Genomic DNA, 24,544 nt, shown 5'->3' with positions numbered 1-24,544 from the left:
GTGCAAATCTTTTTGATTGTTAGGTGTTGTAATGGGGGTTCTGCAGATCTCTGACAAACACTTTGTGATGATTGGATTAATTATTAATCTTGTACTGTCTGTAGAGATTAAATGTGATGCTTTTCTACACCAGTCTATTGATTGAAAGAGTTGTCAAGTTGTTTATATGAGAAAAGCCCAAATGTCACAATACTCTTGCTTACTTTATTGTAAGCTTTGAGTTCGAGGGACGTTGCAGCTAATTGTTGCTCCCCTCAGCATAATTGGTAACCAAGTCGCAAATTTCCACGGTTCTTGTGGTCTGTACTCACACGGAAACGCCTTTAGGTTAAACCTTTACCTTTTAGGTAATAAGAGCAGAGGGAGTATTAACAGGGAAAAGTTTGAATTGATTACATGTGCTCACTGAGCTCTGTTCTTTGGTTCAATTACTTTGCTTTCGATTAAACTTAACACTACCTGTATTTGTTTCGATTGCGTTGTTCCCCGTGGGATCTACCCTCAAGTTTGACTTCCTATCGCTTCTCCTGGGCTGAAACTACAAGCCCGTAGCCCAGCCTGGGGAACACACCCAACGACACGCCTGGTTTCCATGGAAATATGGCCATATTCGAAAATTGGGCGTCACCCTCCTCCTCCTCCCTATAACTAGTCCGATCCAAGGTTGATACGAGTTACCTGGAGAGTGATATAGTTTGTTTGGGGAGCAGAGGATAAGAGAGGCGGTATGGTGAGTAAAGGTGCGGGGAGTGAAGCGGGGGAAACAGCCAGCAGCCGCTCCAAGAAGGAGCCACCAGAGCGTGGAACAGGTGAGAGAGAACATGGATCCGAAATGTACCTGCATAAGGCAGCTAGAAGTCAAGAGTATAGGACCGGGAGCACTCAGGACAGGAGGCACAGGGTGTGAGCGGAAGTAAGATACGGTCAGAAAATAATTAACAGCAGGGCGGCGCACAACAACTTTTAAGAGAGAGAGAGAATGAAAGGGAAAGGATTGAAATATATTGTGAAAGGGTGGGTAGTAACCTTGCTTATAGGACTCTGAACACCCAGTGTGGGCAGTATTGGAAATATTAACGCTGCATTTTCAACTCTAAATTGTACAGCTGATAACACCAGGGAATGAAGGTCTGAAGTGTGTGTGTATATATATATATATAAAGGGATACAGACCAGAAAAGTCCCAGCTTCAATCCTTAGTATTCAAGAGTCAGCTGTTGGCTAAGAAACAGCATTGGAGCAATAATTTGCCTCAGCACACCTGGAGAGGGGAAGGGAGGGGCAGCAGGCATGGTTTCTGCTCATCATCAGAATTCAGTGACTCATGCTGGGGTGTGTGTGTGATAATTGTCTGAGATCAGCCTTGGCTGTGATTCCTCTCACAGGTCGAATAGAATTAGTGAATGTTACATTGCTGAAACAAAACTGTTCCTGCTAATGTTTTTATCCACTTGAGCCCAGAAAGTTTAATCAACATTTCTGCCAATTCAAAACAAAAACACCTGGAAAAACTCAGCAGGTCTGGCAGCATCTGCGGAGAAGAGCACAGCTAACGTTTCGAGTCCGTATGACTCTTCAACAGAGCTAAGGAAAAATAGAAAAGAGGTGAAATATAAGCTGGTTTAAGGGGGGGTGGGTGGGACAAGAAGAGCTGGATAGAGGGCCAGTGATAGGTGGAGATAACCAAAAGATGTCACAGACAAAAGGCCAAAGAGGTGTTGAAGGTGGTGATATTATCTAAAGGAATGTGCTAATTAAGGGTAGAAAGCAGGACAAGCAAGGTACAGATAGCCCTAGTGGGGGTGGGGTGAAGGAATCGAAAAAGGCTAAAAGGTAGAGATAAAACAATGGATGGAAATACATTTAAAAATAATGGAAATAGGTGGGAAAAGAAAAATCTATATAAATTATTGGAAAAAAACAAAGAGGGGGAAAATCGGAAAGGGGGTGGGGATGGAGGAGAGAGTTCATGATCTAAAATTGTTGAACTCAATATTCAGTCCGGAAGGCTGTAAAGTGCCTAGTTGGAAGATGAGGTGCTGTTCCTCCAGTTTGCGTTGAGCTTCACTGGAACAATGCAGCAAGTCAAGGACAGACATGTGGACATGAGAGCAGGGTGGAGTGTTGAAATGGCAAGCGACAGGGAGGTCTGGGTAATGCTTGCGGACAGACCGAAGGTGTACTGCAAAGTGGTCACCCAGTCTGCGTTTGGTCTCTCCAATGTAGAGGAAACCGCATTGGGAGCAACGAATGCAGTAGACTAAGTTGAAGGAAGTGCAAGTGAAATGCTGCTTCACTTGAAAGGAGTGTTTGGGTCCTTGGACGGTGAGGAGAGGGGAAGTAAAGGGGCAGGTGTTGCAACTTCTGCGGTTGCATGGGAAGGTGCCGTGGGAGGGGGTTGAGGTGTAGGGGGTGATGGAGGAGTGGACCAGGGTGTCCCGGAGGGAACGATCCCTGCAGAATGCCGCCAGGGGGGTGAAGGGAAGATGTGTTTGGTGGTGGCATCATGCTGGAGTTGGCGGAAATGGCGGAGGATGATCCTTTGAATGCGGAGGCTGGTGGGTGATAAGTGAGGACAAGAGGGGCCCTATCATGTTTCTGGGAGGGAGAAGAAGGTGTGAGGGCGGATGCGTGGGAGATGGGCCGGACATGGTTGAGGGCCCTGTCAACCACCGTTTCTGCTAATTCACCTCCCTACCCCATTCTATTTTACATGTAGCTATATAATTTCTTGAAAAAAACAATGTCCTCTGTCACTGACTTCCACATTTTAGCAACCTCCTGAGTAAATATTTTTTTAATATCCCTTTTCATTCTGTTTGTGATTACTCTTACTGTCTTATCAGTAGAAAGAGTCTGCCACTTTATTGTAATCTTGAACTTTATCAGACCACCCTTCAACCTTCTCAGCTCTGTGGTGAAAAATGACTAAACTTCTTGAAGTCTTTCTTCAGAGTTGTAACCCGTCATCCCTGGTAATATGGTGACAAATTTACGCAATTTTTCATTTTGATATATTTTCTATAATCAGTTACTTAAAACTGTACATGATGCTCTGCAATTTTGGTCTTCTTGCATCTTGTATAAGTTCAACATTAGTTCCTTGCTTTTGCATTCTATATTTTGAATACAAACTTAACAATTCTCTTGGTCATGTGGCCTTCTCTGGTTGCACTGTTACATAATGAACTGTACATCTGCATGTGAAAGTTCTTCTGCTCCACTTAAAATCTCATTACATTTTTACCTATTCTGATTTCCAAAACGTTACGGTACACCGAATGGTAAATGCTGAGCTGCTCAAATCCCAGAGGGAAGCTTGAAACAGCTGCCACATCTGTTTTGCGATTTGTATTTTATTTCGAGATGCAATCATAATAATTCCACTGAGACTTAGACGTTTTTTTTACAAAACTATACTAAATACTTATTAATAAAAGAAAAGATTTTTAAGCACATACGTGGGTCTACAAATTACTATTTTAATAACTCCTAAACCCCCCCAATTAATCTGGCTTCCAGTTACACCTCTGTTAAGGCAACAGTAAAACAAAATAGATTTCAACAGACCCAGGCAAAGCACACAATACCCTGGACAGCGACCTTTACAGTGAATTTTCTTAGCTTTGGTTCCTGTAGACAGCAACTTGATGCAGCAGAGGCTGGAAGCTTTCCACACTTGTGTTAGATCTTAGAATGCCTTCCCACTTACACACAACCTCATTTTCTTTATGTATGTTTCTCCCTTTTTAATGTAAATTCCATTGTTCCAATATGTCTTTGCATCTTTACTGTGCAAGATTTATTTGAGAAAAGTATTCATATTATTAGTAACCTTTGCAAAAAATAAACACACTGGCTTAGCCTCGTTTAGCTAGGTGTAACATCCTACTATCTCTTTGAAATTCAAACTACTCTAATTTATCTAAAAATGCAAATTTTCCTCACACCTCACGTTCTAAAACTTCAGCCACGTTTATGTATTTAGCATTTCAAATCTAGCTTCCCTTTGGTAATTCAAAAGCTTCAGACCAGTTGTCTCCAATTCAGTTAAATCCGCCCCACGCACATCCACATGGAGAAACGAATCCAAACCCCACTATTAACCTACCTTTACAATAAATCACAATAACATCATGAAAATGATTATATTTTCATGACAAATGTGTGTTACTTCACACTCCTATTCACTATACAGCACCTACAACTTTTCTGCATATCCTGCTAGCCTATCTATGTACAACAGCCTTTCAAAATCTTTGTCACAGTTTTCCACATTCAGCAATTTGGTGTTATTGCAAATTTCAATATTTTTCTCCAAGCCCCCCACTTATATGTGTATAATTGTTCAGAGCAATTCCAACAACATTTTACCCATGCTCATCGATGGGCCAAATTTGGGCAGGCGATGGCGTAGTGGTATTGTCGCTGGACTAGTAATCCAGCGACCCAGGGTAATGCTCTCGGGACCCGGGTTCAAATCCCGCCATGGCAGATGGTGGAATTTGAATTCAATAAAAATCTGGAATTAAAAGTCCAATGATGACCATGAAACCAATGTCAATTGTTGTCAAAACACTTCACTAATGCCCTTTAGGAAAGGAAATCTGTCGTCCTTACCTGGTCTGGCCTACGTGTGACTCCAAACCCACAGCAATGTGTTTGGCTCTTAAATGTCCTCTGAAAAGCCATGCGGTTGTAACAAAAACACAAAAAAGAAATGAAGCCGGACGGACCACGCGACATTGACCTAGGCACCGGAAACGACAACAGCAACCACAGCCCTGTCGACCCTGCAAAGTCCTCCTTACGAACATCTGGGGGCCAAAATTGGGAGAGCTACCTCACAAACTAGTCAAGCAACAGCCTGACATAGTCATCCTCATGAAATCATACGTTACAGATAATGTCCCAGACTCCACTGTCACCATCCCTGGATATGTCCTGTCCCACCGGCAGGACAGACCCAGCAGAGGTGGCAGCACAGTGTTATACAGTTGGGAGGGATTTGCCCTTGGAGTCCTCAACATCGACTCTGGACTCCATAAAGCCTCGTGGCATCAGGTCAAACATGGCCAAGGAAACCTCCAGCTGATTACCACGTACCGCCCTCCCTCAGCTGATGAATCAGTGCTCCTCCATGTTGAACACCATTTGGAGAAAGCACTGAGGGTCGCAAGGGTGCAGAATGTTCTCTGGGTGGGGGACTTCAATGTCCATCACCAAGAGTGGCTCGGTAGCACCACTACTGACCCAGCTGGCCAAGTCCTAAATGACATAGCTGCTAGACTGGGTCTGTGGCAGGTGGTGAGGGAACCAACAAGAGGGAAAAACTTACCTCATTCTCACCAACCTGCCTGCCGCAGATGCGGCTGTCCATGACAGTATTAGTAGGAGTGACCACTGCACAGTCACTGTGGAGACGAAGGCCCGCCTTCACATTAAAGATACCCTCCATCGTGTTGTGTGGCACTACCACCGTGCTAAATGGGATAGATTTCGAACAGATCAAGCAACTCAAGACTGGGCATCCATGAGGTGCTGTGGGCCATCAGCAGCAGTAGAATTATACTCGAACACAATCTGTAACCTCCTGGCCTGGCATATCCCCCACTCTACCATTACCATCAAGCCAGGGGATTAACCCTGGTTCAATGAAGAGTGCAGGAGAACATGCCAGGAGCAGCACCAGGCACGCCTAAAAATGAGGCGTCAACCTGGTGAAGCTATAACACAGGACTACTTGTGTGCCAAACAGAATAAGCAGCAAGTGATAGAGCTGAGCAATCCCACAACCAAAGGATTAGATCTAAGGTCTGCAGTCCTGCCACATCCAGTCGTGAATGGTGGTGGACAATTAACTCACTGGAGGAGGTGGCTCCACAAATATCCCCATCTTCAATGATGGAGGAGCCCAGCACAGCAGTGCAAAAGATAAGGCTGAAGCATTCGCAACAATCTTCATCCAGAAGTGCCGAGTGGATGATCCATCTAGGCCTCCTCTAGAGGTCCCCAGCATCACAGATGCCAGTCTTCAGCCAATTTGATTCACTCCACGTAATATCAAGAAATGGCTGAAGGCACTGGATAGTGCAAAGGCTATGGGCCTTGACAACATTCCAGCAATAGCACTGAAAAGTTGTGCTCCAGAACTAGCCATGCCCCTAGCCAAGCTGTTCCAGTACAGCTACAACATTGGCGTCTACCCGGCGATGTGGAAAATTGCCCAGGTATGTCCTGTACACACAAAAAAAAAAGCAGGATAAATCCAACCTGGCCAATTACCTCTCTGTCATTCTACTCCCAATCATCAGTAAAGTAATGGAAGGGGTCGTCAACAGCGCTGTCAAGCGGCACTTGCTTAGCAATAACCTGCTCACTGATGCCCAGTTTGGGTTCGGCCAGCTCCTGAACTTGTCACAGTCTTGGTTCAAACATGGACAAAAGAGCTGAACTGCCAAGGTGAGGTGAGAGTGACTGCCCTTGACATCAAGGCAGCACTTGACCGAGTGTGGCATCAAGGAACCCGAGCAAAACTGGAGTCAATGGGAATCGGGAGGAAAACTCTCTCCACTGGTTGGAGTCATACCTAGCACAAAGGAATATGGTTGTGCTTGTTGGAGGTCAGTTATCTCCACTCCAACTTCAGGAGTTCCTCATGGTGGTGTCCTAGGCCCAATCATCTACTGCTTCATCAATGACCTTCCTTCCATCATAAGGTCAGAAGTGGGGATGTTCACTGATGATTGCACAATGTTCACCATTTGCGACTCTTCAGATACTGAAGCAGTCCATGTCCAAATGCAGCAAGACCTGGACAATATCCAGGCTTGGGCTGACAAGTGGCAAGTAACATTCGTGCCACATAAGTGTCAGGCAATGACCATCTCCAACAAGAGAGAATCCAACCATTGTCCCTTGATATTCAATGGCATTACCATCACTGAATCCCCCCACTATCAACATCCTGAGGTTACCATTGGCCAGAAACTGAACTGGACTAGCCAGTTCATATATACTGTAAATACTGTGGCTACAAGAGCAGGTCAGAGGCTAGGAATCTTGCGACGAGTAACTCACCCCCTGACTCTCCAAAGCCTGTCCACCATCTACAAGGCACAAGTCAAGAATGTGATGGAATACTCCCCACTTGCCTGGATGAGTGCAGCTCCTACAACACTGAAGAAGCTGGGCACTGTCCAGAGCAAAGCAATCCGCTTGATTGACACCACATCCACAAACATTCATTCCCTCCACCACTTATATACAGTAGCAACAGTGTGTACCATCTACAAGATGCACTGCAGGAATTCACCATGGCTCCTTTAGACAGCACCTCCCAAACCCACAACCACTACCACCTAGGAGGACAAGGGCAGCGGATAGTTGGGAACACCACCATCTGGAAGTTCCTCTCCAAGTCACTCACCATCCTGATTTGGAAATATATCGCCGTTCCTTCACTGCTGGATCAAAATCCTGGAACTCCCTTCCTAACAGCACCGTGGGTGTTCCTATACAACATGGACTGCAGTGGTTCAAGAAGGCAGCTCACCACCACCTTCTTGAGGGCAACTAGGGAAGGGTGATAAATGCTGGCCCAGCCGGTGAAGCCCACATCCCGTGAATGAATTATTTTTAAAAAAGGCCGCCTTGTGTGCTGATATGACTCCATGACCTTTGGCTTTTTGCCCTCTAACCATCTCTATCAACATGCCACATTCCCCCTCAATCAAATTGCTACGATTTGACATTTCTCACCTTGTCAATACTCTTAAATGATTTAAATGACATCCACTGCATTTCTTTTTATCTGAAACAACTGAAGTGAGACAAATTGTCTTATTTTTTTTGCCTCATTATTCACCCATTTCTTGTTATGTTTGCCACTCTCCAGTCCTGAAGCACAGTTTTAATTTACACAGACTTGTGAAAAAATATAGATGAAGCCTTGTTTTTCTTCCCTCCTTTCCCTCAAGATCCTTGGATGCAAACAATCTAATCCTGGTGATTTGTTTACCTTGAGTCTCCATAACTTGTTTAGCATCATTTTTCGGGTCTTATGGCAGAGATAGCGCCCCTAGCACTGGGCCAGAAGCTCTGGATTCAAGTCCTATTTCGGGACATGATGTGCATGGGAGGTGTGTTCATAACGTGACCAAACAGGTTGATTTATCAATTTGTAAATTCTTCCAGTACGTCTGCTGGCAGGAGGTGAGAGCAGGAGAATTTCCTGGTTAACATACTGCAGGAGGCAATGGTAAACCACTGCAGTAATTTGCCAAGCATAGTCATGGACAATTCAGTGGAAGTCCATGGTTGCCAATGCCCTCTTAGAGCATGGTACCTTGAGGAGGAGGAGGATCATTCTTTGAATATTGTTTTCACTTACTGTTTTACATAAACCTTTGGTGGTTCTACAATCCTGTTTCTGTAAGTATTTAACATTTCTTTACTTCGCATGGCAAGTCTTCAGCCTAGTGTCCCAATTCTTACCTTGACTATCCTCTTACTACTAATTAAATATAGAAAGCCTTTTTATTGCCCGTTGTTTCTTGAAAATTTACTCCATTTATATTGTGGTCACTAATTTACTCTACTTTTAGATCACCTACTTGCCTTGCTTCATTATCCAGAACTCCAATCCAAGTAACACTCTCCTTGGAATAGCAACACACAGTGACTGAGAAACTACTACAGAAAAAAAATCTCTCGCCACAATTCTTTCATCTCTCTGTCACTATTTTGTAGCGGTTGGTTTTGAAATGGTACAGCCACTGTAAGTATTGGCTGGCATCTTGGGTTGTAGGAATGATGCATCAACGTCAGACATCCTCCAGAGGATTTGCAGTATATTATTAAAATTTACAAACGCTAAAGTAAACCCAAGTGTGCTAAAAGGCAGCAACATATGCTGGAGGCTGAATCAATTAAATTATACAGAACAGTGTTGACATTTGGTTTTAATATATTTGAACCATCTCCTTATTAAAATGGTGCTTTGAGTCTTCCTTGTTGATATTTTTTATGGTTGTTTGCAACTGTAGCAGCAGCAGTTCAGAAACTTTGAAATTGAATAGCTCATGTTCAAAAGGCAGAGTGTTAGCAACATGCAGAAATATAGTTCAAATTAACGCTTACTATAACAACAACAACTGAGATGAATTCTGTACTCATCAAAAGGCTCTTTCTGGTTGCCCTGCTTATGTATCTGGCCTCTTCCTTTTCCTGCTGTCTGTTACTCACCTGGGCAGATTGCAGGCAGAAACCGTGGCTGTCATTTGACCTGCAGCATTGGCAACTGCCATCTCTTTTATTGTTAAATGAGTAAATATAATTTCTTTGCTTTTTGCTAATTTGTTTTGGCACCAAAATAGGCTGATTCAGTCTAGGCTTTAATCTGCTGTACTAGGATTTAGCCCAGATTATTGGATGAAATGTGGTGGAGTTAGTCTTATTAAATTGTTTTTGGGCGTTTTAAATCCATTTTACTGTGGATGTGAGTGCTCAGCTGACACTTTTGTGATGATTAGAACAATGAATTAAAACAGAAGGCTGCACTCAGAAGGTTGTTAGAATTCTTTAGTGAAAGAAGAATGTTCAGTGACTGCTTTATGAGCTTCTTATAGGCTTTAGCCCTCCTGTTTCTGAAACATATGGCAGTAGCTGGTGACTGCTACTGGTTGGGAAGAGAAAAATATTATTTCTCAGCACTGCCATTTGCCTGAAGTGTTTTTCATTTAAGTGTGTAAGGAAGTTGCCAGAGTTTGACATGGGATGTTGGATCAGAGTGCTTATGAATGCTTGTTCCTGAATTTAAACTGTTAATGCAGACACTCAGATGGGTGGAGTGTGAGAGACGTGAGCGGGAACAGGTAGCATTCAGTCAAAGTGCAAATATGCACAGTTTGGAGTGAAAGATACCATTATTACCACAGAAGGAGATTTCTTGTTTTCTCATGTTGGTGTTGATTTAAATAGTGAGTACCGTATCTACTTTTCTATGTTAACAATTAGTTATGACTTAACGTTGAACTTTGAGAGTGTGCTGGCTCACCAGTACAGAGAGCTTATTTCTGCCAGGACAGTGTAGAGCAGACCACTGTAAGTACCTCGTGTACTGTAACATGATGCTCCTGAGGTCAGCACTGTCATTTACAGCATTGCTGGAAGTTATTTGTAGCAATAACAAGAGAAAGACTGCGTGATGTACATTTTAGATACACAATTTGATTTCAGTCAATTGCCTGTCTCTCCTCCCCAGGGTTTAGTAAGAGATGCTGACTATACTGTGAGTCATTAGATTAATGGCTTTCATTGCAGGCTGTGAATTTTCCTGGTGATATCCATTACATTTGCATATGGTATTTATACCATGATTCAGGTCTCCTACTTCAGTGTCCTGTGCTGCTGATTTCTAGTGGGGCAACTTCGGTAAACAGAATGTAAAAAAAAAATTGAGAACATGCTTAAAATATTTTAGATGGTATTTCATCAAGGTGAAAAGTTGGATGAAGTGAGAACATATATAGCTTTAAATTTAGTTTACTACCATCACATTTACTTTGCAATGTTTTCTGTGGGTGGGTCTTGCAGTCAACATCTCAAGACATTGGAATTCAAAATATGCTTGCCTGATCTATGATCATGTGACTCCTCTTAAGAAATGACACTCCAGCAAAGGGCACAACTAAGATCCGTCCTAAAGCATAGACACAAATCACCAAATCTCAAAAATGTCCGTCTTCAGGTTGTTGTAATCTATTGGGCAAAAAAAATAGTTTGGTTGAAATAAGTTAATTTCCAATAAAGTGTTGAATAAATGTAGGTAAATTGAAAGCAATTCATTTTAATCAGTGTTTACCAATGAACAACAAATAAATAGCAGGGAAGAGAATAATCAAATCATTTAATTCTTTTTTCCAAAGATACCAAACTTGAATTGGCAAGAAGCAGAGAAACGGTCAATGAAATCTTATAATTTTATGAACCCGCTTTGAGATGCCAGTTTAATTTTTTTCGAGAATGTACCCATATAAGCAATATTTATCACAGGGCCACTCCGCTCCTGACCTCATTATAGCCTTGGTCCAAACATAGACAAAAGAGCTGAATGCAATAGGGGAGGTGAGAGTGACTGCACTTGACATCTTGAGTGTGGCATCAAGGAGCCCTTGCAAAATTGAAGTCAATGGCAATTAGGGGGCAGCTCTCCACTGATTGGAGTCATGCCTAGTGCAAAGGAAGATGGTTATGGTTGTTGGAGGCCAATCATCTCAGTGTCAGGACATTGCTGCAGGTGTTCCTCAGGGTAGTGTCCTAGACCTTCCTCTATCATAAGGTCAGAAGTAGGAATGTTCGCTGATGATTGCACAATGTTCAGTACCATTTGCAACTCCTCAGATACTGAAGCAGTCCATGCCAATATACAAAAAGACCTGGACAACATTCAAGCTTGGGCTGGTAAGTGGCAAGTAACATTTGTGCCGCACAAGCATCAGGCAATGACCACCTCAACAAGAGAGAAAATAACGATTGCCTCTTGACATTCAATGGCATTACCATCGCTGAATCCCCACTATCTACATCCTAGGACTTACCATAAACTGAACCAGACCAGCTGTATAAATGCTGTGGGAAGAGCAGGTCAAAGGCTGGGAATTCTGAGGTGAATAACTCACTTCCTGACCCCCCAAAGCCTGTCCATCATCTACAAGGCACAAGTCAGGAATGTGATGGAATACTCTCCACTTGCCTGGATGAGTGTAGCTACAATGGCACTCAGGAAACTCAACATCATCCAGGACAAAGCAGCTTATTTGATCTCCACCTTAAACGTTCATTCCTTCCATCACTGACGCTCAGTGCCAGTGGTGTGAATCATCTACAAGATGCACTGTAGCAACTCACCAAGGCTCTTTCAATGGAACCTTCCAAACCTGTGACCTCTACCACCTAGAAGAACAAGGGAAGTAGATGCATTGGATACCACCACTTGCAAATTCCCCTCAAAGCCACACACCATCCTCCTGAGTTGGAACTATATCGCCGTACCTTCACTGTCCTGGGATCAAAATCCTGGAACGCCCTTCCCAGCAGCACTGTGGGTGTATCTGCATCAGATGGACTGCAGCGCTTCAGGAAGGCAGCTCACCACTACCTTCTCAAGGGCAATTAGGGATGGGCAACAAATGCCGGCCTTGCTAGCAATGCCCACATCCCATGAAATAGTAAGGAAAATAAATAAATATAAACTCACTGTAAACGATAAAATATTTATTCTCACTCAATGTTGTTGGAAATCCATTTAATTTTTCAGTAGTTGAAGCCTATTCCTGTTATAAACTTACAGGTTCAATTTCATGCACTTATCTGCTGATTCAGTTTTCAAGTTGGACTTTATTACTTTTTCTCGCTGCTTGGATCCTCCTGCTTGATTTCAGTTCTTGTAAATCTTTCCAAGCTCTACTTTGGTTTCACTGCCTGCACTGAAGTTTCAATACCCAGCTCTCTGACTCTTTCAGCAGCCACACACAACTATCCTCCCCCCTGAACACTTTTCACATTCATCATTTTCCTCCTTCTTATTGGGGGGTTTGGCGCTCTCACTGTACCAGTTGAACATAGCATTGATGGTAGAGTCAGAAAATATTGCATGGTAGTTGAATAAAATCAGTACCAGATCCCCAGTATCACAGATGCCAGTCTTCAGCCACTTCGATTCATTCCATGTGATAACAAGAAACAGCTGAATGAACTGGACAACACAAAAGCCATGGACCCTGATAACATCTTTGGTGTAATGCTGAAGTCTTCTGCTCCAAGCTGCTCCAGTACAGCTACAACACTGGCATCTACTTGACAATGTGGAAAATTGGCCAGGTATGCCCCGTCCATAATAGCAGGACAAATCCAATCTAGCCAATTACCACCCCGTCAGTCTATTCTCAATTATCAGAAAAGTGCTGGAAGGTATCTTTGACAGTGCTATCAAGTGGCACTTCCTTAGCACTTACCTGATCCCAGAAACCCAATTGACTTCCTCCAGGACCACTTGGCTCCAAACCTCATTACAACGTTGGTCTAAACATGGACAAAAGAGCTGAATTTCAGAGGTGAGGTGAGGGTGACTGCCCTTGGTATCAGCCAACATGGCAAACTAGTAAAATTGAAGTCAATGGGAACCGGGGGAAAACTCTCCACTGGCCTGTATTTCCCTATAAAGATTTACTTTACAAATAGCTTTGAGCATTTTGTGATAGTGATTATGGTTTTATTTAGTGTGTAATGTACCTTTAAGAATAATACTTGTTAGGCAAGATCTCATGATCTCTAGTAATCAATAGGAGAGTAGCACAGGCTACCTCAGTAGGCAGAGAGAGGTAGAGTCAGAGTTGAAAGCACACGTGTAGTTGCAGCTGAGTATATTGTAAATAAACTTAATGCTTCCACCCAATAAGTGTCTGCAGATCAACTCTATAATTAATACACAACTCGGCCACCCTACAACACTGTTCATAAAGCCATTCAGTCCAGCTGTTCTTATTTCTTATCAGGCTACTGAACCATGGTGATCCAATACAGTAGCTGTTATTCTATTCCTACATACCAATTAACTTTTCCATTCAGGCAGGTATCCTAATTTAAGTAAGGTTAAATGAAAAGCTTAACGCAGCTTTGTAGTATGGTTATCTATTTATCCAGCCATGGCCCTTTTTTGGGCTGACTAGCATTAACTAAGGATAATTGTTCCACTAGTTTTGTGTCTGGAGAAACAAAACCCTAAGCAGTTTCCAATAAAACAAAACTTGCAGAACGAGCCTATTTGTTTTACTTATTTGTTTCAAGCTGATTTTCTGAACATATTTCTAACAGTGGCGAGTAAATTACCTACTGCCTCCCAAAGCCTGTCCACAATTTACAAGGCATATGTCAGTTGAATGATTGCAGCTTCAACAACTCTCAAGAAACTCAACACCATCCAGAACAAAGCTTGCTTGATTGGCATCTTAAACATTCAACCCCTCCACCAATGGTGCACTGTGGGAGCAGTGTGTGCATTCTGCAAGATGTACTGCAGCAATTCGACAAGACTTCTACAACTTTCCAAATCTCCAACCTCTGCCACTTAGAAGGACAAGGGCAACATGTGCTTGGGAACATCACCACCTGCAAGTTCCCCTCCACACGCCATCCTGACTTGGAAATATATCTACATTTCTTCACTGTTGCTGGGCCATAATCCTGGGGAATGTTGCACAGATTCTCAGAGGCAAGGTCAGTCCTGCCCAGGCACAATTCACCAAAAGAAAAGTGCTCCCAAGCCTTTCCTGTAACTCGGCCAATAGCACTTCAAAGTAGCCGCAGACCGTGAGTCTCTCTAAAAGCACTGTGGGTGTATCTGCATCACATGGGCTACAATGGTTCAAGAAGGTGGCTCATCACTACTTTCTCGACAGCAATTAGGAATGGGCAATAAATCCTGGCTTTGCCGGCAATGTTCACATCCCACGATAACAAAAAAAGGACAATGTTTTGTACTAGTGTCTTACATTGAGTTCGGGATGTACGTACAGTGTGGGACCAGTTTCTGCCATGTAATGGCTGCATTGATGTTCCTTGAAGGGTCTGGGCCCTTCAATGTGTGTATGTGGTGATGCTACTAGAAACTCATTTCAATACGTAAAAGTGAATGAATGGCCAAAAGCTGTAACTGGCTTAGAACAAATGAAAAGAAGTGTACCTAGTGCCAGCCGATTATTGGCAGATGTGCTGTACTTTGGAAGCTTCAGCTGGAACACTTTGATAAGTTATTATTTAAGTTACAGAAAAGATTTTGAAGATTTTTTTTCTATGAATTGCACCTGGGCAGAGCTGACCTTGACTCTGAGGACCTGTGGAATATTCTCCTACCCCTACACCCATAGTGACAGGTTCTGAGTAACTATATGGGATTCCCAATGGGCTTTTTCTTGTTCTATATTGTAATGGAGGAGGAAGAAGACCAGTCCAAACTGGAAGAAAGGAGACAAGACTGCATTAAAGGATGATGTGCCCTACAAGACCCTTCCTCTTCCTCCCAGATAATCTATAGATCACGCAAGCCACATGAAGATATAGTGAGGAGCTCTGTTGGGCGAGAGTGTGCTTCACCTAAGTGGCTATTTTGAGTGTTATGTGAGCTACAGTAAGAAGATGTACATGCATTATCTGTCTGGGCAGCCTTTACTTGCCTGCTAGCTCACTTCGAGCATCTATAGGGGGACCTTTCTTAATATGACCCAGGATGTCATTCAGACTTGCATTCATCAGGTGACTAACATCATTTTTAGAGCACTGGGGAATTCGTCCAGCTTGGTACAGCAGTAATGTAAAAGGGCCACATAGTTTTATGATATTGTTGGGTTTTAAAAGTGTCAGGTACAGTTGAAAGCATGTAGGGCACATTGGAGCTCCTACAGTTAACATCCTCAACTTGCTCAGTGGAAAGGACTGTCCGGATTATGTGTTATTAGATGGAAATAATTCTCTGCTACGGAAATGTTTGCTGGTAATTGTCATGATGTGTTTGTTGTCAAGAAGACTCCATCCCCTAAGCTTTGCGAGGAAGATAAGTCATGACTGAATGAATAACTTTTGAGTGACAAAATGTGCCCTCTGTTACCATGGCTATTGATCCCTCGGCAGTCACAATGAACTGTTACGACAGGGTGCCTTACTAGAGTTAAGATCAGGAGCACCAAAAGGGCCACTAAAGGGCTGCTTTCACTACCTTGATAGATCAAAAAAGGGCTCTGTGATATGCTGTCCAGCATGTACAACTGCATATGCATGTACAAAAAGCCCTGCACAGTATCGCCAACTTTGAATCTATACATCCCTCATGCCAACTGAAGTCCGGATTGTCGCTCAGATGACCTCCCAGCTACTGCTGCACGGGGCTATGAGCATTCTCGTTTTGTTTAATAATCTTCCTTTGTCACCACTGCCCTTACCCCATTTCTGCCACTTCAAAGAATTCGTTTATGCCAGAATGCGGCATGACTTGGACACCATCCAAGCTTGAGCTGATTTGACAAGTAACATTCTTTCCATACAAATGCCAGGGAATGATCATCTCCAGCAAGGAGTCTAACCACCTCCCTTTGACATTCAATGGCATTAACATCGTTGAATCCCCCCCACCATTAACATTTTGGGTGCCACCATTGACCAGAAACGGAACTGGACCTGCCATATAAACACAAGAGCAAGTCTGAAGTATTTTGCGATGAATGGCTAACCTCCTGACTCCCCAGAGCCTTTCTACCATCTACAACGCATAAGTCAGGAATGTGATGGAATGCTCACTGCTTGTTTGGACGAGTGCAGCTCCAACAGTATTCAAGAAGCTCGACACAATCCAGGACAAAGCAGACTACTTGATTTGTACCCCATCCACCACCTTAAACATTCATTCCTTCCATTACCAGTGCATCATTGCTACAGTTTGTACCATCTGCAAGATGCAATGCAGCAATTTATCAATGCTTCTTCCAAACCTTTAATCTCTGTCACCTGGAAGAACAAGGGCAGCAGGAACACGGGAACATCGCCATCTTCAAGTCACATACTATCTTGGATTGGACATGCACCACAATTCATTGTTGCTGGGTCTAAATTCTAGAACGACCTGCCTGCCAGCACTGTAGGAGTACCTCCACCAGACAGACTGCAGTGGTTCAAGAAGGTGGCTCACCACCATCAACACCTTCTCTAGAGCAATTATGGATGGAGAATAAATGCTGGCTTTGCCAGCAAAACCTGCATTCCATCTTTGAATAAATAGAAGAATACAAATGCAAGTCATTTGTAAGCACCATGAATAATTTGAGTATGAAGTATGTGTACCCCTTTTTTATTGAAATAGTTTTGTCACTGAGTAGTACCATCCTGCTCCTTTGCTCTATTTCCTTTGAGTGTCCAAATGTAACTCTCCTCTCATGGCAGCCTTGTCCTGGAAAGGAGCAGTTGCTTGGTTACACCTCTTGGTTTTCTGCCTGGACAGCCTGGTAGCACTGTTCACGTGCCACTTGGTCCGAGGAGACAGGTTAGCAAAGCCAAGACCAACCTTCTCTACAACTTCTGGAGGGAAGGTGGCACATCCTTACATCCTTACCCACTTCTCCTTTAACTCAAGCATTCTCTGTAAATCACCTGGGCCAAGATTTTTAGGATGGCGGGTTTCCCTTCCTGTCGTGCGTGCGAAGAGTCAGCGGTGGACACATCCTCGCTGACACTGGTACCCCTGCAGCCACTTAATGTTCCGACGAGCATTAATTGACTGGAGATGGGACTTCTGCCCCTCTGTTGGGAGGAAGGCCTGCCTCGGGAAGCTACTGGCCAATCTAACTGGCTGGCAGCTCTCTCGTCCCAGCAGCACTAGAATGTGCAGTGGACAGGACTGGGACTACAAGCAGTCCCCAGAGCCTGTGCCAGGAGTCCCTACGAACCTATGAAATAGGAGCAGGAGTAGGCCACCCGGCTGCTTGAGCCTACCCTGCCATGCGATCAGATGTTGACTAATCTGATTGTAATCTCCACTCCACACTCCTGCCTACCCTGATTTAGCCTTTCGCTCCCTTGCTTATCAAGGATCTATCTATCTATGACTCTGCCTTAAAAATATTTAAAGGGTGGGATTTTCCGGCCCTACCTGCTGCTGGGATGGTTCAATCCCGCTGCAAGTCAGTGGACTTTTTTGACTGGGTTGCTGAATCTCCCGTGGTGGGTCCCACTATGACGGGGCTGGAAAATCTCAGCCAAAGACTCTGCTTCCTCTGCCTTTTGAGGAAGAGAGTTCAAAAGACTCAGTCCTCTGAGAGAAAAAATTTCTCCTCCCCTTTGTTTTAAATGGGCGACCCCTTATTTTTAAATAGTGAATCCTCACAAGGGGAAATATCCTTCCCACATCCACCCTCTCAAGACCTCTCAGCATCTAATATATATTTCAATCAAGTCACCTCTTACTCTTCTACAAGCCTAGCTTGTCCAACCTTTCCTCTTAAGGAAACCGCACATTCCAGGTATTACTCTTGTAAACCTTCTCTGAACTGCTTCCAATGAATTTACATCATTCCTTAAATAAACAGACCAATACTAGGCACAGTGTCCAATACCCTGTACAATTGAAGCATAACCTCCCTTCTCTTGTATTCAACTCCCCTCGCAATAAACGATAACATTCTAATAGCTTTCCTAATTACTTGCTGTATCTGCATACTAGCCTATTGCGATTCATGCACTAGGACACCCAAATCCCTCTTCATTTCAGAGCTCTGCAATCTCTCACCATTTACATAATGATTCTTTTTTGTTTATTCTTCCACCCAAAATGGACAGTTTTTACATTTTCCTACTTTTACTCCATTTGCTAAGTCTTTGCCCACTCACTTAACCTATGCCCCTTTGTAGCCTCTTTATCTATATCCCTTTGTAGCCTCCTTATGTCCTCTTCACGACTTAGTTTCCTACCTACCTTTGTGTCATCAGCAAATTTAGTAATCATGCCTTTGGTCCTTTCATCCAAGTCATTTATATAAATTGTAATAAGTTGAGGCCCCAGCACTGATCCCTGTGGAACACCACTTGTTACATCTTGCAAACCAGAAAAAGACCCATTTATGCCAACTCTCTGCTTTCTGTTAGCTAGCCAATCTTCCATGCCAATATATTACCCCCTACACCAGGAGCTTTTATTTTCTGCAATAACCTTTGATCTGGCGCTTTATCAAATGTCTTCTGGAAATCTAAGTACAGCACATCCCCCTGTTCCCCTTTATTCACAGCACATGTTACTTCCTCAAAGAACTCCAATAAATTGGTTAAACATGATCTCCCTTTAACAAAACCTTGCATTGCCCTGCTACAACATCTTTAATAGCTTCTAATATTTTCCCTAAGACTGATGTTAAATTAACTGGCTTGTAGTTTCCTGGTTTCTTCCCCTCTTTTTAAATAAAGGATTTACATTAGCTATTTTCCAATCTAATGGAACCTTCCCCGAATCTAGTGAATTTTGGAAAATTGAAACTAACGCATCAACAATTTCACTAGCCACTTCTTTTAAGACCCTGGGATAATGACCGTCAGAACCTGGGGACTTGTCAGCCTGCAGCTCCTACAATTTGCTCAATGCCTCTTCTCTGGTGATTGTAATTTTCGAGAGCTCCTTCCTCCCTTCCAATTCCTGATTTACAGCTATTTCTGGGATGTTACTTATATCCTCTATAGTTGAAGATTGATGCAAAATGTCTGTTCAATTAATCTGCCATCTCCTTATTTTCCCATTTTAATTCCCCAGTCTCACTTTCTATAGGACCAATGCTCACTTTGTTAATTCCTTCTTTTCTAAATATCTATAGAAACTCTCACTATCTGTTTTTATATTTCTAGCCAGCTTGCTCTCGTACTCTAATTTTTCCCTCTTTTATCAATCTTTTAGTCATGCTTTGCTGTTTTTTTATATTCTGTCCAATCTTTTGACCTGCCACCCATCTTTACACAATTATATGCTTTTTCTTTAAGTTTGATACTATCTTTAGAGTTTTTTAGTTAACCACAGATGGTGGGTCCTCCCCTTGGAAGTTTTCTTTCTCATTGGAATGTATCTATTCTTCATATTCTGAAATAGCCCCTCAACTGTCTGCCATTGCATCTCTATTGACCTATCTATCTCTTAACCTAATTTGACAGTTCACTTTTTCTCCGCTTTCATGCCCTCATAATTGTCCTTATTTAAGTTTAAAATACTAGTCTTGGATCCATTCTTCTCTCCCTCAAAGTGAATGTAAAATTCAAACATATTATGATCGCTGCTACCTAGGGGCGCCTTCACTATGAGGCAATCAATTAATCCTATCTCATTGCACAATACCAGGTCTAGTATAGCCTGCTTTCTGGTTGACTCCAGAACGTGCTGTTCTGAGAAACTATTCCGAAAATATTCTATGAACTCCTCATCTAGACTACGTTTGCCCATCTGATTTTTCTAGTCTATATGTAGATTAAAATCCCCCATGATTATTGCCATACCTTTTCCTTTATACTCTGTCCTACCATGTAGTTACTGTTAGGGGGTCTGTACACCACTCCCACAAGTGACTTCTTGCCCTTATCATTTCTCATCTCTACCCAAAGCGCTGCTACATCCTGGTTTCCTGAACTTAGGTCATCCCTCTCTATTGTGCTAATACCATCAGCAATTAACAGAGCCATGCCTCCCCAGTTTCCTAGCTTCCTGTCCTTCCTAAATGTCATCTACGCTTCAGTATTCAGGTCCCAACCTATGTCATCTTGCAGCCATGTCTCTGTAATGGCTATTAGAGCTTACCTATTTATTTCTATTTATGTTATCAGTTCATCTGTTTTGTTTCGAATGCTATGTGCATTCAGATACAGAGCCCTAGTTTTGTGCTTTTTATTAATTTTGTAACCTCTAGCCTTATCTGTTGATTTACTCTCAGCCTTGTATTCTCTATCCCTTCCTGTCACGTTCTGTTTATCATTTCCCATATTAATACCTTTTTCTCGTGCCTTGTCTCTACTCTTTGATTTATCACATTCTCCCAAATTTGATCCTGTGCCCCCACTGTTTAGTTTAAAACCCTCTTTACTTCCCTAGTTGTGTGGCTTGCTAGAGCACCAGCCCCAGCACAGTTCAGGTGTAGACCCTCCCAATTTCCCGAGTCCAGGTGCCCACTGGAACCCACTTCTCCCACACCAGTCTTTGAGCCCCACATTCATTTCCAGGACCAGGTAAGTATGTGTGTGGGTGTAGGGGGGCAGTGGGGTGGGGGGTAGCAGTCTCAGGGTGGAGAGGGGAGATGAGAGCATGGGAGGTTGGGAGTGTTGATGGAGAGGTCGGTGGAAGGGAGCTCCTGTAGGGGCAGAACCTTTTTTGGGGGGGTGGGGTGCATGATGTTGAAAGGAGGATGCTGCTGGATGCACCCCCCCCCCCCCCTCCTCCCCCCAACCTACCCTCACTAAAACCTTCTCGTCTGAGGTCTGCACTGGGTCACTTATTGAGCTTCCTCCCCTGTCCCTGAACTCCTCCCACCAGCTTGAAAATTGAAGCTGGGTGAGAAACGGCTGTTAAATTAACTGGCCACTTACCTGCCTCAATTGGGGCAAGGGCAGGTTGGCTGGCTATCCCTCACCCATCCCACCGTAAAATTGCAGAGCGGTCAAGACAGACGGGAGCCTGCTGGGAAGGCCGTCCAAAGAATTTTACAGGCTCCCCTGCTACCCCTGCAAATCCACCAACGGGATCGTAAAATTCTGCCCCTAGTTTCCCATTCTCCCTCACATGAACTACACTCAGAGAGATATGGCTATAGCTCATTGCAAAAGTTTTTGTGTCTTGTTCCTCTTTCGCCAACTATCCTTGTTATCTCCCTCCACTTTGTTATGCTCTCCTGTACACTTTTCCCAGCTCTGGGAAAGAATGGGTGAACAAAACCCTTTGAGATTAAGGTAATAGTGAAACTTCTGGTGGTCTAGTGCTTCAGAGGAATAACTTGGCAATTGTCCAAACCTGCACCTACTAACTTGTGGCCTATGATGTGTTGCTAGTCTCACCATTTCCCAATGGATAGAACACAGTGGCATTTCAGCAGCTCCCTACTCCAAATCTCTAATATCTCTAGTACAGTACACACCTTCCTCACCATCCATAAATGCAGCTAACCATTTGTCATTTCCATTTGAATTAACCTGTATTAAAAGCACTGGCTAACTTAGGCAGATTTGATCTTGTCATTTTCCTTTCTTGCTCTGCTATTTTGGTCTCCTTCCATTTGGTTGCAAAAAGGTCTCTTCCATGGTGTCAAATACAGCTGTGGTACTGTTCAAAATAGATCATTAATCATCTTTAATTGTATGATTGAAGTCAGGAGCAGGAGAATTGCAGACATAGATCTGCAATGAGTAGTTAACTGTACAGTTGTTATAATGTCCATGCCCTATAACAGTAAAATTGTGCCAACATCAACATGCTCGGCATTCCCCTCTGTGGTCCGCTGCTTTTCAAGAGAATGATGTGAAAGTTTTTTCTTATTGTCATGAACCTATTAATGTATATATTATTGGAAATTATTTTTTAAAATGGAGGTTTAGTCTGTGGGCGTGCCTTAATTGGATTAAGGCCAGCTAGTCTGGGTGCTTTGATGTGTATTAGTTTTGAGATGGAAGAGAGATAGAGTGCATTTGCATTTTTTTAAAAATAGAGCATTCAAGAAGTGGGGTGAAATCTGGCACCTAGCTCGCAGAGACCAAGCGATATGTTTATATTAGTAATAAAATTGGTACTATGAAAGGGGTTTTATTGTTAGAGGTGGAGTTCAAAGGGGCTGGTGATACAATGAGAATTTACATTCAATGAGCTGTGCTAGGTATAACAGACAACAGTTTTGCGTGCGCAGGGGCAGAGGCAATGTAAGATCAAAGTAGCTGTAAGCCTACAGCCGTCTCCACAGGAACCAAAGTGAGAGGAACCTCATTTTGAATTCGTAAGGTGAAAATGCTTTGCCTGGTGTCTGGTTAAGCGTATGGGTGCTGTTGCCTTAATGGAGATTAGTTTGTGAAATTATGATAGTAGTAATTTGTAGCCATGTGTATATATTTAACTTGTGTAAATTAATAAATGTCTCATGTATTTTGATATAAAACCTCTCGAGAACTGGTGGTCTGATTCCTGAATTTAGAGCTGCATCTCAAACATACAAAAATAAAATATAGATTACTACAGTTGTTTAAAGTTTCCCTTTGGGATTTTTAAATAACTCAGCTTTACCAACTGCTGGGTCGTAACACTTGTAACAAAATTGAATGAATGAGATTAAGGGCAGAATTATCTGGTCCTGTTGGCATCAGGCATCCTGGCCAGCGGAAGGGAGACAATATGGTGGGAAGGCTAAATTCTGTTTCACACTGTTGTGAAACCAATGTGCGATCGTCTGCTTCACCCACCAATGGCCAGCTGTGTCTGCTGCTGCCGCATATAGGGAACCTCATTTCAATACTTTAGCGTCTCATTATAAGCCCTACTCACCCCAATCATTGCCCCCGCGCCCCCCTGCCATGTCATATTTACCACCCACGCTGATGTGACTTCAGAATGGCGTGCTTCACGACTGCCTTTAAAAGGTTTGCACCTGGTGACCTGAACTTCAAGGGGAAATCGGAGATGAGTGCACACAATCTTGTGCAGTGCTCATGAGCATTGCCCATAGGATGTCAAGGAAGTGGGTCCGGAGAGGCTGCAGGGTTGGCTCATCGGTGACAAGGGCTACCCACAAGAGGGCGTGGCTCATAACGCCCATGAGATGGCCTCTGATGACAGCAGAGCGACGGTATAACGAGGCTCATGCCACGACCCAGACTTTGTTGGAGCAAACAATAGGCATTTTGAAAATGAGGTTCTGGTGCCTTGACAGGGACGGTGGAACCCTGCAATACAGGGTGTTGTGCATCATCGCCGTTTGCTGCACTCCGCAACCTAGTGCTGCAATGGGGCGGTGATGAGGACGTCGAAGGGGATGATATGATGAGGTCCTCAAAGGCGAGGTTGCTGCGATTGAAGCCATCGCACTGGCCAGACTAGGTAGATGCACTCAGGAGACCCTTATAGCCACAATTTTTGTGGAGGATGATGATGAGATGCAGTGAGGACAGTCCTGACATCCTCACCTTGCATCTGTGAATGTTTGACTCCTGTGTGGCTGATGGCAGTGCACATTCCCCCAGTGCTCAGGCTCCTGTCATGGAGACACAGTGGAGGCTCTAATAGTCGCCAGATTCCAGGAGGATGATGACAACATGCAGTGAGGACAGTCCGTAGATCTTCACATTGTCGCTGTGTCTGACTCCTGTCTGGCTGAGAGCAGCTCACTTGTGCTCTGTGATCAGGGTCATATCATGGAGACACAGCTGTGAAACTTTAAATGCACCTAACCCTTTGTCAGCCTTCAGCACTTGCCCCCTTCAGAATCACAGAGTCACTGGTCACAGATACTAAAGAGATGGGGGGCCAGCCCCACCTCAAAGATGCTGAGAGCACACAGAGAGAATGACGGAACTCTGTGACACCAGCCCACTATATTCTGGCAGCAATGACCAGCACCATCGAGGTGCAGGCAGCAGTAATGTGGCTAGTGAGTGTGAAATTGGATCATAACTTTGGTCTGATGGTTGCACACTGCACAGGGAAGAGGCCCTGGACTGAGACACCTGCCTTTATTGTGTGTGGGAACCAAGGTTTCACATCGGAGTGGCACGAACTCTGCTCATCATAACAAGAAGCCATAGGCAGGGAGACATTCTTGGCAGTTTATTTACTATAGTGAACATTTTGTACAAGTGATTAACACCCATGCCCAGGCTGTGCAACTACATCTTCTTAACCTTCCTACCCCTGCTGCTACATCTTGGTGCTCCCCGGACATCCACAGTGGAGGTGGAGGCAGCCTGCTGACTGCACTGTCCTTGGCCTGTTGAGCTGAAGCTG

At 43.6% G+C, this 24,544-nt stretch overlaps 1 protein-coding gene across 3 annotated transcripts in view; it reads left to right on the top strand.

Moving 5' to 3' along the window:
- The first annotated feature begins 644 nt into the window (after positions 1 to 644).
- Positions 645 to 24,544, top strand: part of LOC144687782 (clustered mitochondria protein homolog) — a 97,760-nt gene continuing 73,860 nt past the window's right edge. The window contains exon 1 of one of the 3 annotated variants that reach the window (XM_078554283.1): positions 645 to 809. In XM_078554283.1, the coding sequence (XP_078410409.1) occupies positions 728 to 809 (82 nt within the window). In that variant the 5' untranslated portion in view covers positions 645 to 727. Of the gene's footprint in view, positions 810 to 899; positions 914 to 9,873; positions 9,990 to 24,544 lie in introns of those variants that run through there. The other 2 variants (XM_078554284.1, XM_078554285.1) reach the window with 2 other exon arrangements.

Source organism: Cetorhinus maximus, chromosome 12 (genome assembly GCF_964194155.1).
Source record: "Cetorhinus maximus chromosome 12, sCetMax3.hap1.1, whole genome shotgun sequence".
Taxonomy (NCBI): Eukaryota; Metazoa; Chordata; class Chondrichthyes; order Lamniformes; family Cetorhinidae; genus Cetorhinus; species Cetorhinus maximus.
This window is presented reverse-complemented; position numbering and strand designations above follow the sequence as displayed.